This window comes from Oryzias melastigma, linkage group LG15 (genome assembly GCF_002922805.2).
Source record: "Oryzias melastigma strain HK-1 linkage group LG15, ASM292280v2, whole genome shotgun sequence".
In the NCBI taxonomy this organism is placed as follows: Eukaryota; Metazoa; Chordata; class Actinopteri; order Beloniformes; family Adrianichthyidae; genus Oryzias; species Oryzias melastigma.
In genome coordinates this window covers 12,396,213-12,410,843 of record NC_050526.1, presented here as the reverse complement: position 1 = coordinate 12,410,843, position 14,631 = coordinate 12,396,213, and the positions used below count along the sequence as shown (strand labels likewise).

General features: G+C 40.8%; 2 protein-coding genes and 1 long non-coding RNA gene across 3 annotated transcripts; 2 read left to right on the top strand and 1 right to left on the bottom strand.

The window, feature by feature from the left end:
• The first annotated feature begins 6 nt into the window (after window positions 1-6).
• On the top strand, window positions 7-1,220 carry LOC118599686. The gene is made up of 2 exons (XR_004949139.1): window positions 7-938; window positions 1,038-1,220. It is a non-coding gene; the product is annotated as an uncharacterized LOC118599686 (long non-coding RNA).
• A 5,637-nt stretch (window positions 1,221-6,857) lies between these two features.
• On the top strand, window positions 6,858-8,371 carry LOC112161774. The gene is made up of 5 exons (XM_024297218.2): window positions 6,858-7,001; window positions 7,096-7,148; window positions 7,234-7,665; window positions 7,745-8,239; window positions 8,311-8,371. Exons 1-4 carry the CDS (start codon window positions 6,973-6,975, stop codon window positions 8,221-8,223), a joined length of 993 nt encoding a protein of 330 aa, XP_024152986.1. The 5' UTR covers window positions 6,858-6,972; the 3' UTR covers window positions 8,224-8,239; window positions 8,311-8,371.
• A 1,623-nt stretch (window positions 8,372-9,994) lies between these two features.
• LOC112161773 lies at window positions 9,995-11,390 on the bottom strand. The gene is made up of 4 exons (XM_024297217.2): window positions 11,254-11,390; window positions 11,111-11,163; window positions 10,594-11,025; window positions 9,995-10,518 (listed from the first exon to the last, which is right to left on the bottom strand). Exons 1-4 carry the CDS (start codon window positions 11,280-11,282, stop codon window positions 10,037-10,039), a joined length of 996 nt encoding a protein of 331 aa, XP_024152985.1. The 5' UTR covers window positions 11,283-11,390; the 3' UTR covers window positions 9,995-10,036.
• Window positions 11,391-14,631: the final 3,241 nt, after the last annotated feature.

The following is a 14,631-nucleotide window of genomic DNA, read 5'->3' as shown; positions in this document are numbered from 1 at the left end:
GTAATGCAACCACAAGGGGACACAATCCAGTGTCCTCTTGTGCCAGTCCCAAGTCTGGGTAAATGCAGAGGGGCATGTGAGAGGAGCAATTAGCAGGGGCAGGGACAAAATAACACTGTGTTTTGATGTTCCCGATGCTTCATGAAAGGAAACAAATAAAGAAAGATTACATATCAGCACCCCCTTTCACAGTATGAGCCAGCAGGATTCCATTACATGCCCGGATTGGCGTACCTAGATCCCTGCTCTGGACCTGACTACCTGGTGGGCGGGACCCTACCCCCCCAGGTCCCCCAGTCCTACTGACACACCTCCCCTTGAAGAAAAAGAGGCTAAGGACTGACCATCATCCATGCTGAACTTACAAAGGTGGTCAAAGAGCTCAAGGCACTGGGACTGCTTGCTTGAAAAGGAGTGGGAAAAAGCAAATCTATACAATCCCAGCCCTACTTAGTCATTTCATTTCACAGTTTAGTAACAGGGCCGGATCTAGTCACTCATTGGCTTAAGCATAACAAAACGATATGACTTAGGATAAGAAGATATTAGGAATCTGGGTGTCGTTAACAAAAACCTCTGTTGTCAAGGAAATTCTGATATGTTAATTTTACTGATTCTTCTAAAAATCAGCCCCAGGTCACCAAAAAATTTTTTTTTTATTTCACAGCCAAACTTTTCTAGTTTTGATCAAGACAAAATGTTTTCAGTTTTCTTGCATTTGGTAAATTAGTATCAGACTGTGATTTTCCTGTTGTCTTTTAAAGGTTAAGAAATAATACACAAATAAACATTAAACAGGATTTGAGTTTGGAACAAACTGAATTGTGAGTCTGTTTAAGAGCCGTGCTTTCCTTTTCCTCAGGTACTACACCGACATCCGTCAGACCATCTCTGCCAGCGATCAGGAGATGAACTCGGCTCTGGCAGAGCTCTCTCGGGTAAGACGTCTGCTAGCATATCCAGCTGGAAAATTTCTCAGAAGTTGAAATAAAATCTGGAAGTAGATTTATTTTTACTTTCTTCCTCTCCTACAACAGAATTATGCACCAGAGGTCAACTGTCTTGTGACGTTACAATGAACTCTACAAGTATATCAACAAATACTACGATCAGGTCAGTATTTGTCTGTTCTTCATGACAGAGACAGAGGAAAAACATTAAAACTCTTCCCCTTAAATAGAGTTGTACAAGCGCAGAAACAAGCTGATTAAAAAAAAAAAGAAGTGGAAGTTAAAGTCTCATCAGTCATCACACCTCTATACTTCATATTTGAAGCTCAATGAGTCAAATTTCCTTTGTGATATTGGGCTGTATGAAAAAAATTGAATTGAATTGAATATTTGACCCCTCCCCAGGGGTGGCAGTGAGCTACAGACCCACTCAGGCTGTAGCTCACTATTTTTGAAACTGTTTTTGAAACGTTCTCTTCACAAAGCAGCTCGGAGCTTAACTTTGTTAAGCTTAAGATACCAAAACAGAATATGATCATTTAACCCTTTAACACCTGAGGGGTTGTTGGTGACGCTCAAACACAAAATCTTAAACACACGGTAACTTTTTAACCATTAGCACGATCATTCCAGAACATTATGAAGGAGAAAAGTGTCTCGATGAGCCTGATAAGATAAAAAAATTAAATAAAAAAATTAAATCAACCTAGCATTATGGGGCGATGGGTTGAATGATTTGTCAGTACTCCTTTACTTTAAAAAAGGAAAGTGATATAAATGTTGATCGTCACGATAGGTTAATTAAACCATCAGTTCAGAGAGAAAGTTCACCTCTTACCACTTGTTTTTGTCCAGATGATCATGCAAAAGATGTTTTAAAGAAGCCTGTGCAGTGATACAGAACATTTGGGCTGTGTGACTGGAACTTCTTTTTTAGGTGTGCATGTGGTATGTGGTCTTAACATTTTTTAATCCACACCCAGCAGCCAATCAGAATCGAGTAGTCACCCAGACCATGGTGTAAGTCCAAGTAAACAATACTAAATCTCACATTTTTCCTTCTTTTAAACAAATAAACAATTATTTCCCTTTGTTTCTCTGTGAAACACATTAAATGTTATCAGATAAAGTTTTTCAGAGTTCATGTACACAGTTCTTTATGTGATCTTTGATCCGACCAAAGTCATTTTGCACGTGTAACCTCAGCTAATGTGAACCACTGGGTGTGTTGGCTGCCATCTTGTACTCATGTTGGGACTCATGATTTGATTGGCTAGATATCGATGTGCTCTTAGATGACTTAGTTTTTCTTGTGAGACAGAAAAAGCAAGATTTTTTTCCCCATCTATTTTTTCTCCATCAAATTTCTAGGCCATTGATTGTCAATGGCCACCAATCATTGGTTTCAATGAACAAAACACTTGAATAACGACACAGACTTTACTGAACTGTTGTTGTTGTCGTGGGATTGAAACAGTGCCAGTGCTTTAGTTATGTTCTTTCTAAGTTGATATTTGTCCACCGAATGTCACCATGGTTGAAGTCTTGAAGCTTTTAATCTTTTTTGACAATTGTGAGGAAAGCTTCAGTTCTTCGTGAAGCTTTACTTGCTCACCTCCACACATAATTCTACCTTTTAAATTCAGAACGTTAAGGACTTTTAATGCCTTTGTTATCTTGTAGAGGGGAGAAATACTTTGCTTTTATCCTTATATTAGCTCTAAATGTTTTTTTAGGAAAACTTTGTATGTGTCATGGGACATGATCTTTTTGTTTTAATCGTCCAAAATGTTTTTAGTTCTCAAGTTTATTTCCTGTCTATTTTCAGTCTTGGGCTTGTAGCTCTTCCTCAAGTGGTTCTTTGCAGGTTTTCCTTTATATGTTCGACACTTCCCTCTCCCCCTTTTGTTTCATTGTCTAGTGGGAAAGATTCTATAACATTAGTAATGTGAATTATATTTTACTTAAAAATGTCCAATGTCCTGTTGTTTGAGTTCTATTATGGACGAATAAGAAAACAATCAAGATGTTGACATTTTTATTTTACCGAAATAATTACCTGAACTCTGTCTCCACCTGTTGCCTTCTTGTAGAAGCAAGGATAAGGACCTAGCAGATTGCTTATTTTTCTTTTAGGTAAATTGCTAGATTAGCAATAAATGGAAGTGGTCTAGAAGGGTGTTGCTGTATCTCCAGTTATTTATTTTTTTTAATTAAAGTGGTGCTACCATGAAAATTCTTCTTTTTGAGGTTTTAAATGCATTTTACTGTTCATTCTTCACTTTAAAGAACCTCAAAGCAGTATTTCGATCCGTTCATGCATTTAAGAGTAATCCTCTAAAACCTGTGCTGTCTGCAGCAGCCCCACGAAAATGAGCGGGTGGAAACGTGCTGACGTAAGATCAATGCCAACAGCTCCCTCCAGGAAGAGTATGCTCTGACAGCTCCGCCCCCAGACTAACGCAACACTCAATTCATCCTCTTATCCAGTGATGATCAGCAAAAAAAAACTTTCATTTTAGATGCAGAATACCATGTATCTTCCAGTTGTGTCCTGTCTTCAATAAATTCCTGCTCAAATAGGTGTTTGTTATTTTATTCGCGCCGCTCCTCCCCTAACCCCCAGTCCGGCACAGCCATGAAGGAGACGTGTGTGTGTTGTGGAGCAGTGAATGGATGGCCAGGCCTACCAAAAGCAGAAATATCGTATCTGCATCCATCTTTGAAGAAGTTTTTATTATTTTTGTGGAAGAAATGCAGACATACTGCCACAGACTCTATGACGTCATGAAGTGGACTGCAGCGGCACGCAGCGGCAGGCGGAGCTACGGGAATCGAGCCGTTTTACTTCAGGGTATGAAAAAAAACTCATGAAATATAACTAATATTTCATAAACAATTTGTTTTTTACTGATCCAAAGGTACTATAGTATCTTATATACGGATATTGTTCACTCTGAAAGGCTTGAGAAAATCATGGTAGGGCCCCTTTAAAATAACAATCCAGCAGTGAACCAGTTAGCACAACTCAAAGTAAAACGGTCATATGACGGGAAAGTATTGACCCCAAATCACTAATACCAACCAAATTATACTAGGCTGGGGAAAGAGTTTCACAGGAACCTCTTTCTGTTGTGGTCTGTTGCCTATTTTCAAAAAGATTTAGTTTAGCCTTTAAAGTCCCCTATGAATATTTTTTTTTAATTTTATAAGATGTAACCTGTAGAGTTTTAATAATGATCACAAAGTTTTGAACTAAAATTCCACAACCTAAATGTCTTACAAAGCCATTCATCGTGATCTGAAACCTCTGTTTCCAAAATGTCCTCTGAGGGGGTGTGGCTTCTGGAGACGAGCCCCGCCCCTGATCTTCCCTGTCTTATCATGACAGCTCTGTTTCTCACTAGCGTAAATCTTCACTGCTGCTAAATAAAAATGTAAAGCCTTATCGGCAATGTCCAGCCGTATGGTTCTGATCCAGATGTCAGCTGGACGAGGAAGTGAAGATCTTCATGGACAGAACTTCCTCCAAAATCCTGATTCTTTCTCCTTCCAGTTCACCAAAGACTCTTTTAGCTAATTCTCCAATGTTTATTGACTGTGATCAATACATTCAATCCATTGGTTTCTCAGAGTTCTTGATAAAATAATCAAAGCTAACATCAAAATGCTCTTTCATTGATTTACAATCCTTTCCAACTGCGGTCAAATGAGCCGCCGTTCACATTTCCGTGGTCACATCAAGAAGCTCCGTGGAGTCTGGTGGAGATTTTCCAGCGTTCTCAGTCCTGCTACCGTAAGTATTGGATGAAACTCACACAAAAAATCCAGTGATGCTGATTTGACCACAGAAATGCCAAAGGCAGCTCATTTGACTGCAGTCAATGTGAAGATACCATCTTCTCTTCTCCAGAACCTGAACTAGACACTAGGAACAGATGAGGGTTTAGTGCATGTGCAGCAGAGCTATCATTAATTAAAACAGAACCTATCTGTGACAGTTTGATTGACAGAGTATTAAAAGGAGTAAAACTCAGAAATCCAAAAACGAAATAATTTCTAAATACATTTGTTCTCTTTCATAAGAAAAATGCCACAAATACATGTCAAAAACTCAAAAAACTTGATTTTCATCAAAAAGGGACTTCAAAGAAACTAGACTGAGCATTTTTCTTGCAAACTTCCCTTGCCTTGAACCTCAATATCTGGATAATGGCTGGTTAAAAAGATCTAAATAGTTTAAAATTTGTAATGTAATCTGAATGTTAAATCTATGGATTTTAGACTATAGATTTATAGCAAAGGATAATCTGTCACTTTGCAAGGTGAAAAATCTAAAGTGGCAAAGGACCATTTCAACTTCAAGTCTTGAACTCAGAAGAATGTTTTCCCTACCTACCGACCTGCGGTTTTAGCTTACCAGACCCAGATATTAAGTGGATAAGAAAGGGTTTCTAAAATAAAAAACAGCAATGATGCAGGCCTTCTGGAGCTGGAATCTAAAACCCAGCTCTACAACATTCAGAGAGTATCAAGGGGGTGAGACAATGTGGAGTTGGAGTTGCTGTTTTTAGCCGAAAAAAACCCCAAAGTGTCGTTTTCTAGAACATTTTCTGCAGAGGTTCTTCAAAAATTACCCTGTGGGTTGTGAGTGGGACTGTTGGCACAGAGTAAGACTGCCCTAACTTCCCATCATGCCTTTGTTTTACAAATTTTCCCACTAGCTTACATCCCCTCACAAAGCCAAGCTAACATTAAAATCCAACAAAATGTTGAGCAAAAATTGCAGCCCAGTTTCAGTAAAATGCAATGTGCAAATATGCCACGATTTGGGAAATACCGTGTATAATATACGCCAAAACCAGTTTTTGCGTGCATTTAATACGCACGGTCCTAAACGTGTTAAATGTGTTTTCCACGATTGACACATCCCCTGGTGGAGCCGTGAGCATCACAGACAGCCCCACAAACGAACAATTTGCTTTTCTAACCCTAACCATAACCGTAATCCTAACCTTAACCAGGAACGACGTCATTTAGAAAAGAGCCGGAGGATTTCTGACCACGTGATCAAAAACGAAACCTAAAAACTCGTGTATATTGTACGCCTGCGCCACCTATTATCAATCATTGCGTATCATATGCACGCAAAAAGCATGGTTGGCGTATATTATACACGGTATTTCAGAGTGCAAAGTCGTGGAGTATGTACGCATTTTACTGCGACCGGGTTGAAAATTGAGTCGGACAGTTTTGGGCCACAAACCAGCTCAAAAGGGGAAAACAAAGACTTGCATGGATTTAGTCGTCTGTAGGTGAATGCATCAGGATGGAGAGGAGCAGGGAGCCGATTGTATCCTCACTGCTACAAGCTTTAAAAATCCACATTTTCAGTCTGCTCCTGAATCACTACATTTGGAATAAAGAAATACTCAGAAATGAAATTTTAAGCTTTATATTTATATTACCTTCATTATGAGAAAAAAACGCTACAAGAACATGTTACAAACATGTTTTTGGAGTCTTGATAGACCCACACCAGAAAAGAGTAAAATCATATTCTTAAATTTGAAGTAATCTAATAAAGAGAAACTCTGGTTAGTTGCTTAGAGGAGATATTATTAATTAATTGATGTGAAAAAGGCAGTGGTGTACCATCAGGGCCCTTCAAAGCCTTCTGTTTTGTCTTGTTTGGCAGGTGTGTGGACTTCCACTTTAATCTGTTCTGCTCCATTTACCCATTGATGAGAAAATGCTATATTTGGAATGGTATTTTGGTCATCAATGTATTCAAGCTACTTTTCTGCTGTTTAGAATCCAAGCGACAAACATTATAAAAAATATAAATACAAATCTATGCATCTAATCCATCATAGAACATAGTGATGTGTCATTGTCTCTTCCTGAGAGTTTGTCTCCAGCAGCTGTCTGTTGTTAACCCGTTAAGCTCTGATTGGTCAGGACTGGTCTCTGCTAACATTGATAAACCTTCACCTATGACTCTTTCTGTACTGTGGCCTTCATGATGGAGACTGCAAAGTTCTTCCTGGGGTAGGACAGGAGAACCATCTCTAAAGCATTATTTTAACTACAAATATCAAAACAAGAGTTTTTCTAATGTTTTTCTCTTTGTAAATGTTTCCAGGTTTTCCCTTTTTGTTGTGCTGGTTGTGCCATCATGTGGTTATCCTGCCAAAGGTGATCTTTCATTCCCTTTTGCTGACACATCAATGTAGATGAATGTGTTGATCTTCTTCAGAACTTGTGCTCTTTCTGCTTTCAGGCTCCAAATCCACAGATCAGAGCAGCGGTGACCAACAAGCAGCAACTAGCTTTGCTTCCCACAGAGGAGCACAGATGAGCCGCTCTGCACCAGTGCATTACCGCTCTCATTCAAGCGGTGGCGTCTCTCAGCCAGTTCCAGTGTTTGTGCAGAATGTCCCTCAGGTTTATCCCATGGTTCCATCAGGCAGCAGCTTGAGCTCTGCTGTGGCAGGATACCCTGTTGCTGTTCAGCCAGGATCTGCTGTTCCTGTGCTTTCCAGTGTTCCTGCAGCAAGAGTGTCTGAGGCAGTTCAGGTCCCTGTGCAGGGTCCTGGTTTCTCCCAGTTTGTTCAGACAGGCCCAGCAATGGTTGGCTCTGCTCCCCCTGTGCTGGTGTTGCATGAAGGAGCTGGTTCCACACAGCCAGGACCTGCTCAAGCTGGTCTGCCAGGTGACTCTTCATTTAAAAAAAGCTGCAGTGAATGTTGTCCATGAGTCTTCTCTTTCTAACAAGTGTCTTGTTTGTTCAGAAACCAAGTGGGTTGTTGCTCCTCCATCTTTCTCTGAGCAAGCAGCAGCTGATTCCCAGGCTGTGGGCTCCAGTGACTTCCTGCCACCAGTCCCTCTCCCTCCACCTGGCCCTGTCCTCCAGTCCGGGGAGACTTCCAATATTGTGAAGGAAGCTGAACTCGGCAACTACCAGCAGCAGACGGAAGAGTTTGGTTACCCGGCTGAGGCGGTGCAGCCTAGATCTGCTTTCACCAGCGTGCTTGTTCCAGGCCAAGGACTTGGTGGCTTCTGGGGTTCTCCTTATCCTGGCTTTGACTACAGGCTCCTGTATGGTCTGTACCCTCCTGGCACCTACACCACCTTCAGCCAGAACCATGAGAAGGGCAAGGACTACTACCAATCCATCCACTACTTGAAGGAGCATGTTTCTGAAGACCAAGGTCCTCAACAGCAGCAGCTTCAGCAGAAGGTCTTCCATGGACAAACCCAGAGGTCTTAACCTAGATGGATAATGGGTATGTTGGTCAAACAACTAAGAAGCATTGAATATTTTTAATCTAAGGTTTTGTATGTTTTCTGTTTTCAGGAATGTCTGAAATTGCCCAAATAAAAAAGGTTGGCCCAAATAAAAAAGGTTGGAAACTGTATATGCTGCTTTGGGAGGCTTGTTTGTCCAAATGGTTGGTGATGCAGTGCAAGACTTTAAAGGTCATTTCTCAGAATTGCTTCAACATTACTGCCTCAAAGCTGTATATACACGAGCTGTGTCAACTCTGAAGTTGCCATTTCAAATCACTTAAGCATGCCAAAATATTCTCCAACCAAGCTGCCATAGTTTATCCAAGCAATCAGGAATAATAAACACACAATTCTAGATTGCTTGAAAGGGTGAGTGGGAGGAAGCAAACTTGTATAATCCCACCCTGGCTTTTTTGGATTTTTATTTTTTTTTTTCATAAATGCATTCATCAATATCTGGTTCAGGACTGAATATCAGATTTGTACTCAACAGATTCAAGTTACGAAGGATCATTAATGTCCAGACGTATACAGTAACACACGAATGTAATGCAAAATAAGATTTGTGCAGATTTTCTAAGTGAGAAGTGAGTTTGAAAAATCTGTAATTTGAGCAGAATCAGTGCTTCATTAGGGGCTGTTTAGAAATATTGCATTCATCCCAGGCTGGGAAGTTAACTGGGTTGACTGAAGGTTTCATTTTGAGGGAAATGCAAGTTCTGCAGGTCAGAATTCACCTTCAGTTGAGTTCACATTTTGCTTGAATTAAAGGTTCAAATAAGCTTAATTCCAGTTCTGTCATTCAGGGATTCCATTTCCAGAGGCTTCGTCTGGTCGGAGAAAGGTTCTGAATCCGTGTTGAATGGATCTGTTTCCTTATGCTAGGATTACAAGATCGGTATACTTGGATAAATGATCATCAAGATAGTTGAGCCCTTCAGGTGTTTGTGTTTCAGAGGTATCATGTGCTTTTGATTCAAAAACCATTCTTTGAAGTGGTTGACAGACCTCACCATTAGGTCAGGAAATCGCTTTAGACACTCAACTTGATTCTCCATGGTCACGTTAGAATCCATGCGTCCTGGGTTTAGTTGAAGTCCTTTGAGAATCACATTATGCACTGCTGTTATATTCAAATTTCTAGACACATCTGAACCAGGTATTCAGTCATGAGTAGGGCTTGATATCATGCAGACAGCAGCCCTTAGAGTTCAACTCCTGTCATATAGTTTACTTGATGGGAAATTGTGTAGGATGTTCAGAAAGACATGAACACAGAACACAATGGACAAGTAGTGCATCTTCAGGGTGGTTGCAGTTGAACCATGTGAATCAGTGTCAGATTTGAATCAAAAACTACAGGTTGTGACAGAGTTGAGCCTCAGACAGCAACTATTGACCTCCACACTCTGACATGGTTTTAGCAAATGGAACACAGCTACATGCCCATTTACCAGACGTAAGGGTGCTAGGGTTTTTTTTGTTGAAAAAAAACTCCATGGGACCATGGCAAATCACCGACACCAAGATGAGTTTTTGCAGTGGACACAAGACCATGTGAGCTGGAGCAAGGATCTGAAAGGCATTGTTAATGACAGTCCCCTTTGGAGGTAAACAGCCCAAGCATCACATTTGGCAACCTTAGATGGTCAAGTCACTTAACAGACTTACCCAAGAGACAACCCATAATTCCAACAGCACACACCCATATTTGTTCAGGATTACACACACACCTCAAAATTTTAACAAGACCTCAGTTTTTATTAGAAAACATCTGTAGCAAGTGTTTAGCCTTAAGACCTCTGGGTTTGACCATGGAAGACCTTCTGCTGAAGCTGCTGCTGTTGTTGAGGACCTTGGTCTTCAGAATCATGCTCCTTCAAGTAGTGGATGGATTGGTAGTAGTCTTTGCCCTTCTCATGGTTCTGGCTGAAGGTGGTGTAGGTGCCAGGAGGGTACAGACCATACAGGAGCCTGTAGTCAAAGCCAGGATAAGGAGAACCCCAGAAGCCACCAAGTCCTTGGCCTGGAACAAGCACGCTGGTGAAAGCAGATCCAGGCTGCACCGCCTCAGCCGGGTAACCAAACTCTTCCGTCTGCTGCTGGTAGTTGCCGAGTTCAGCTTCCTTCACAATATTGGAAGTCTCTCCGGACTGGAGGACAGGGCCAGGTGGAGGGAGAGGGACTGGTGGCAGGAAGTCACTGGAGCCCACAGCCTGGGAATCAGCTGCTGCTTGCTCAGAGAAAGATGGAGGAGCAACAACCCACTTGGTTTCTGAACAAACAAGACACTGGTCAAGACGGCCAAGACTCATGGACAACATTCACAGCAGCTTTTTACAGGACTCACCTGGCAGACCAGCTTGAGCAGGTCCTGGCTGTGTGGAACCAGCTCCTTCATGCAACACCAGCACAGGGGGAGCAGAGCCAACCATTGCTGGGCCTGTCTGAACAAACTGGGAGAAACCAGGACCCTGCACAGGGACCTGAACTGCCTCAGACACTCCTGCTGCAGGAACACTGGAAAGCACAGGAACAGCAGATCCTGGCTGAACAGCAACAGGGTATCCTGCCACAGCAGAGCTCAAGCTGCTGCCTGATGGAACCATGGGATAAACCTGAGGGACATTCTGCACAAACACTGGAACTGGCTGAGAGACGCCACCGCTTGAATGAGAGCGGTAATGCACTGGTGCAGAGCGGCTCATCTGTGCTCCTCTGTGGGAAGCAAAGCTAGTTGCTGCTTGTTGGTCACCGCTGCTCTGATCTGTGGATTTGGAGCCTGAAAGCAGAAAGAGCACAAGTTCTGAAGAAGATCAACACATTCATCTACATTGATGTGTCAGCAAAAGGGAATGAAAGATCACCTTTGGCAGGATAACCACATGATGGCACAACCAGCACAACAAAAAGGGAAACCCTGGAAACATTTACAAAGAGAAAAACATTAGAAAAACTCTGTTGATGTTTTAGTTAAAACAATGCTTTAGAGATGGTTCTCCTGTCCTACCCCAGGAAGAACTTTGCAGTCTCCATCATGAAGGCCACAGTACAGAAAAATTCATAGGTGAAGGTTTATCAATGTTAGCAGAGACCAGTCCTGACCAATCAGAGCTTAACGGGTTAACAACAGACAGCTGCTGGAGACAAACTCTCAGGAAGAGACCATCAAATCTCTCTGGTCTGTAACTAAGTCACATGCAGGATTCTATAGTTTGTATAGTACGTAGAGTCCTGTTCCTTTTACCTTTTTGTTATGTGTATCAAAATTTTAGTTATAGAACATGTTCAAGAAAGAAAACCTGAAGTTATTTGGTCAATACTTTTTACTGGTTTAGTCTCTACATAAATTTTGTATATTTAGTTCCAGCATGTCCTAAAAATGCTCTTATGTGTTTTATTGAAGATTTAAGGAGACTTCAGTGTGCTGACTTTGTACTTTCTTCTCCTACAACCTTTATTTAGATTACTATAAATTACCAGATATCTCTCACTGAAATGGATTGTGTGAGATTTTTAAAAGCTACTTTAATCTGTTGCTTGAACCATGTCAAAGTCATGTGACCACACAAATTAGGCCATTTGTTGTCAGGTCTAAGTGTCGGGGAGCTTTCTGGAATTTTGAAGGGGTTTGGTTTTTCTACAAATCTGATTAATCGATTCTACAGCAGTTGAACTTGCAACACTTATTGTAATCGAGTTGTCAAGTGGAGAATATCTGCATCATGGGAATGGCCACTATCTTAGAACTTCAATTCCAAACAATCACATTTAGAAATGAGACAAAAGTGCAAGACATCGTTGCCAGGGTAACCGGAGAATGAAGTGGGAGCCTGAATATGGGAAGCACTGTCAGCATCACAAGTACGTTCTCCTGTTTCTAAAGGAGTCCAAACAACATTCAGAGATTCTACATATTTCAGATAATGACAGAAGCAGCTACAACAGCCACAACACCTGACCAGGACAACTTATGAACCTTTTAGACAGCCGAATTGATCTGTTTTACTGTAATTTCCATACTCATCTGCCACAACGTTTGTTTTTTTCTTTTTTGCAGGTCCCACGTAAATAAAGGGCAACACGGGACACAAGCCTGCAGGTGGCATGCAGGTATACTACGTTAAATTTTAAAATCACTGAGTATTCGGTGAGCCTGTAGAGCAAAAATGTTCAAGTACATTCTTTTCTATGAACTACTGGAGTTAAGTTGTAGCGAACACTCAAACAACATGTGAAAGGAAAGGAGGTGAGACGCATCTACGACATGCACAACAGTTGTGTGTTCCATTTTAATGGCATTTCTTAAGGAGGCTGCACAAACAACAAGGGAACTAAGACACCCCTGCACTCCCTTTAAGATGCAGTTGCTTCTGTCAACAACCTTCCTAGAGCCCATACAACCCAAAGCCTGAAGCGCAGATACATGTGATGAAGGCCTTAACAAGCTGACAAAATGGTAAATGAGCCAGCAACATTGGTCCTGTGGAGCAGGTCTCCTCCAAAGCTGGAGAGGTTCTATGCCATACCAGGAGCAGACTAAAGTCTAAAGTCAAAGAAAAATATATTGTTTTTAAAATACAAGTCTAGGAATGAACTAACCAGACAAGAATATTCTCATTCTACATGTTGATGCAAATTGGAATCAACAATATTATGTGATCATTACGACTGTTGCACAATCACCCTTAATTTCCTTCTGGCCTTTTTTTATAACCATGTTTTACTGTGATTAGTGGTGTGTCTCATCTCTAAGTCTCTAAATAGACGGGGCAGGAACATCATTTCCCTCTTTGAACAACAAAAGCTGTCCTGACTTTTTTGGAGTTTGGCTTGTAAATATTTCAGGATCTTTGAACTTGACTCTGATCAAAGAGGCTTCATGTGAAACTGAGAATTAATCCTCCAGAATTCAACTACAAACTATGTTTGTGATTAAGAGAATCTTCAGGAAATCAGAACTCTCTCCTGATTTCCACCAACAACCGAAAACATTCAATTAAAACAGCATCAACCATGAAAAGATCAACCATCTCTCGTTGTCTCTCTCTCCTGTTAATCTCTATATGGTGAGTTTCCTCCTTCGGTCTGTTTTAATGGTTTTAATGCTGTGGACGAGATCAAGAGCATATCAGGTTTCTCCTTTAAAAAAAAACAAAAAACAGAAACAGTCCAAGAAGCATCACAATCAGAGCGTTAAAATATTTGTAATTTCTGTAAATAACGATACAAATAAAATTGAGCTATGAAAATTTCTTAAATTAACTGCATTATTTTCTGTAATTAATCACATTGCTGGCTGAAAAAAGTCATGTGTTTGATTAAAGAAATTCAATTTTAAAGCAGATTTCTTGTCAAAAAACAAGGATCAAATTGTTTGTGTGAACACTATATAGTTGTGTTGTAGAATGCACATTTAGTGTGTTCTTAAACATGTGTCACATGACCAGTAGAATGTAGTTTCAGATGCTGCTGGTTAGAGAAGTTCATAACTTGGTAAAAATAGGATGTGATGTATGTGGGGTTTTTTTACCTCAGGATACCCGAACTTAAGGAAAGAATAAGAATATATAGCCATTGCACAACGTTAATGAATGTTGTATCACAGGAGCCTCATTAAAGCCTGTTTGACAGAAGTGGGTCCTCCTGACTCATCAGTATTACAGTTGATAAAGAGATGCTGAGGTTGGAGCTTGGGTTTGCTTCTCAATTTATAACCAAATAAATGGATCAATTTAAACTGTTTATTTTTCATGCCTTATACTGAAATTTTACCTGATCAGATCAAAAGTAAAAATGTTTTGAATTTGAATAACACACATTAGCTACACTGTTAGCATCATGGTAACATTTCTGATGATAGCTTTACCTGTTCTAGTTTATATTTGCTCCAAAGGTTAACAATATTTGAAAAATGTATCTTGTTGCTTTTGCACTTCAGGTTGCAGTGCTCAACATTTCATGTATAAAAGTCCAAATATTCTGCAGGACACTGTAGGGAATCGAACCCCAACCTGCTAAAGCAGGCATACCATTGCCAGTGCCTTTAGTGTTTGGACTATGCATGAAAGGTGAAGCTCAACATTGTTTCTGTCTGCCGTTCTGCAATGTTTGGTCTACTTTTATACCTAACAACAAAGTTTAACATCTGGATGTTCCTGTGTTTCTGCAGCAGAACAAGAGCTTCTTCCACCAGGTGGGTTTGTCCGCGGGTTCCATGGTGGACCCATCTGTGTTTTCACACATTGGCTTAGGTGGTTTTGTTTGAGTCGCCCTTAGTCTGGCCCGTCCTCCAGGACTACTTTGCCATGAAACAGCCCAACAGGGCAAATGCTTCTAGCAACAAGGTTCCTGGGATCATTCGGGCACGCAAACCCCTCCACCAACG

Excerpts from the sequence above, each read along its gene's own strand:
- LOC112161774 (XM_024297218.2), top strand. The coding sequence starts at position 6,973 with ATGATGGAGACTGCAAAGTTCTTCCTGGG. Across the intron at positions 7,002-7,095 it reads ACTGCAAAGTTCTTCCTGGG|GTTTTCCCTTTTTGTTGTGC; the intron begins GTAGGACAGGAG and ends AAATGTTTCCAG. Across the intron at positions 7,149-7,233 it reads ATGTGGTTATCCTGCCAAAG|GCTCCAAATCCACAGATCAG; the intron begins GTGATCTTTCAT and ends TTCTGCTTTCAG.
- LOC112161773 (XM_024297217.2), bottom strand. The coding sequence starts at position 11,282 with ATGATGGAGACTGCAAAGTTCTTCCTGGG. Across the intron at positions 11,164-11,253 it reads ACTGCAAAGTTCTTCCTGGG|GGTTTCCCTTTTTGTTGTGC; the intron begins GTAGGACAGGAG and ends AAATGTTTCCAG. Across the intron at positions 10,519-10,593 it reads TGCTCAAGCTGGTCTGCCAG|AAACCAAGTGGGTTGTTGCT; the intron begins GTGAGTCCTGTA and ends TTGTTTGTTCAG.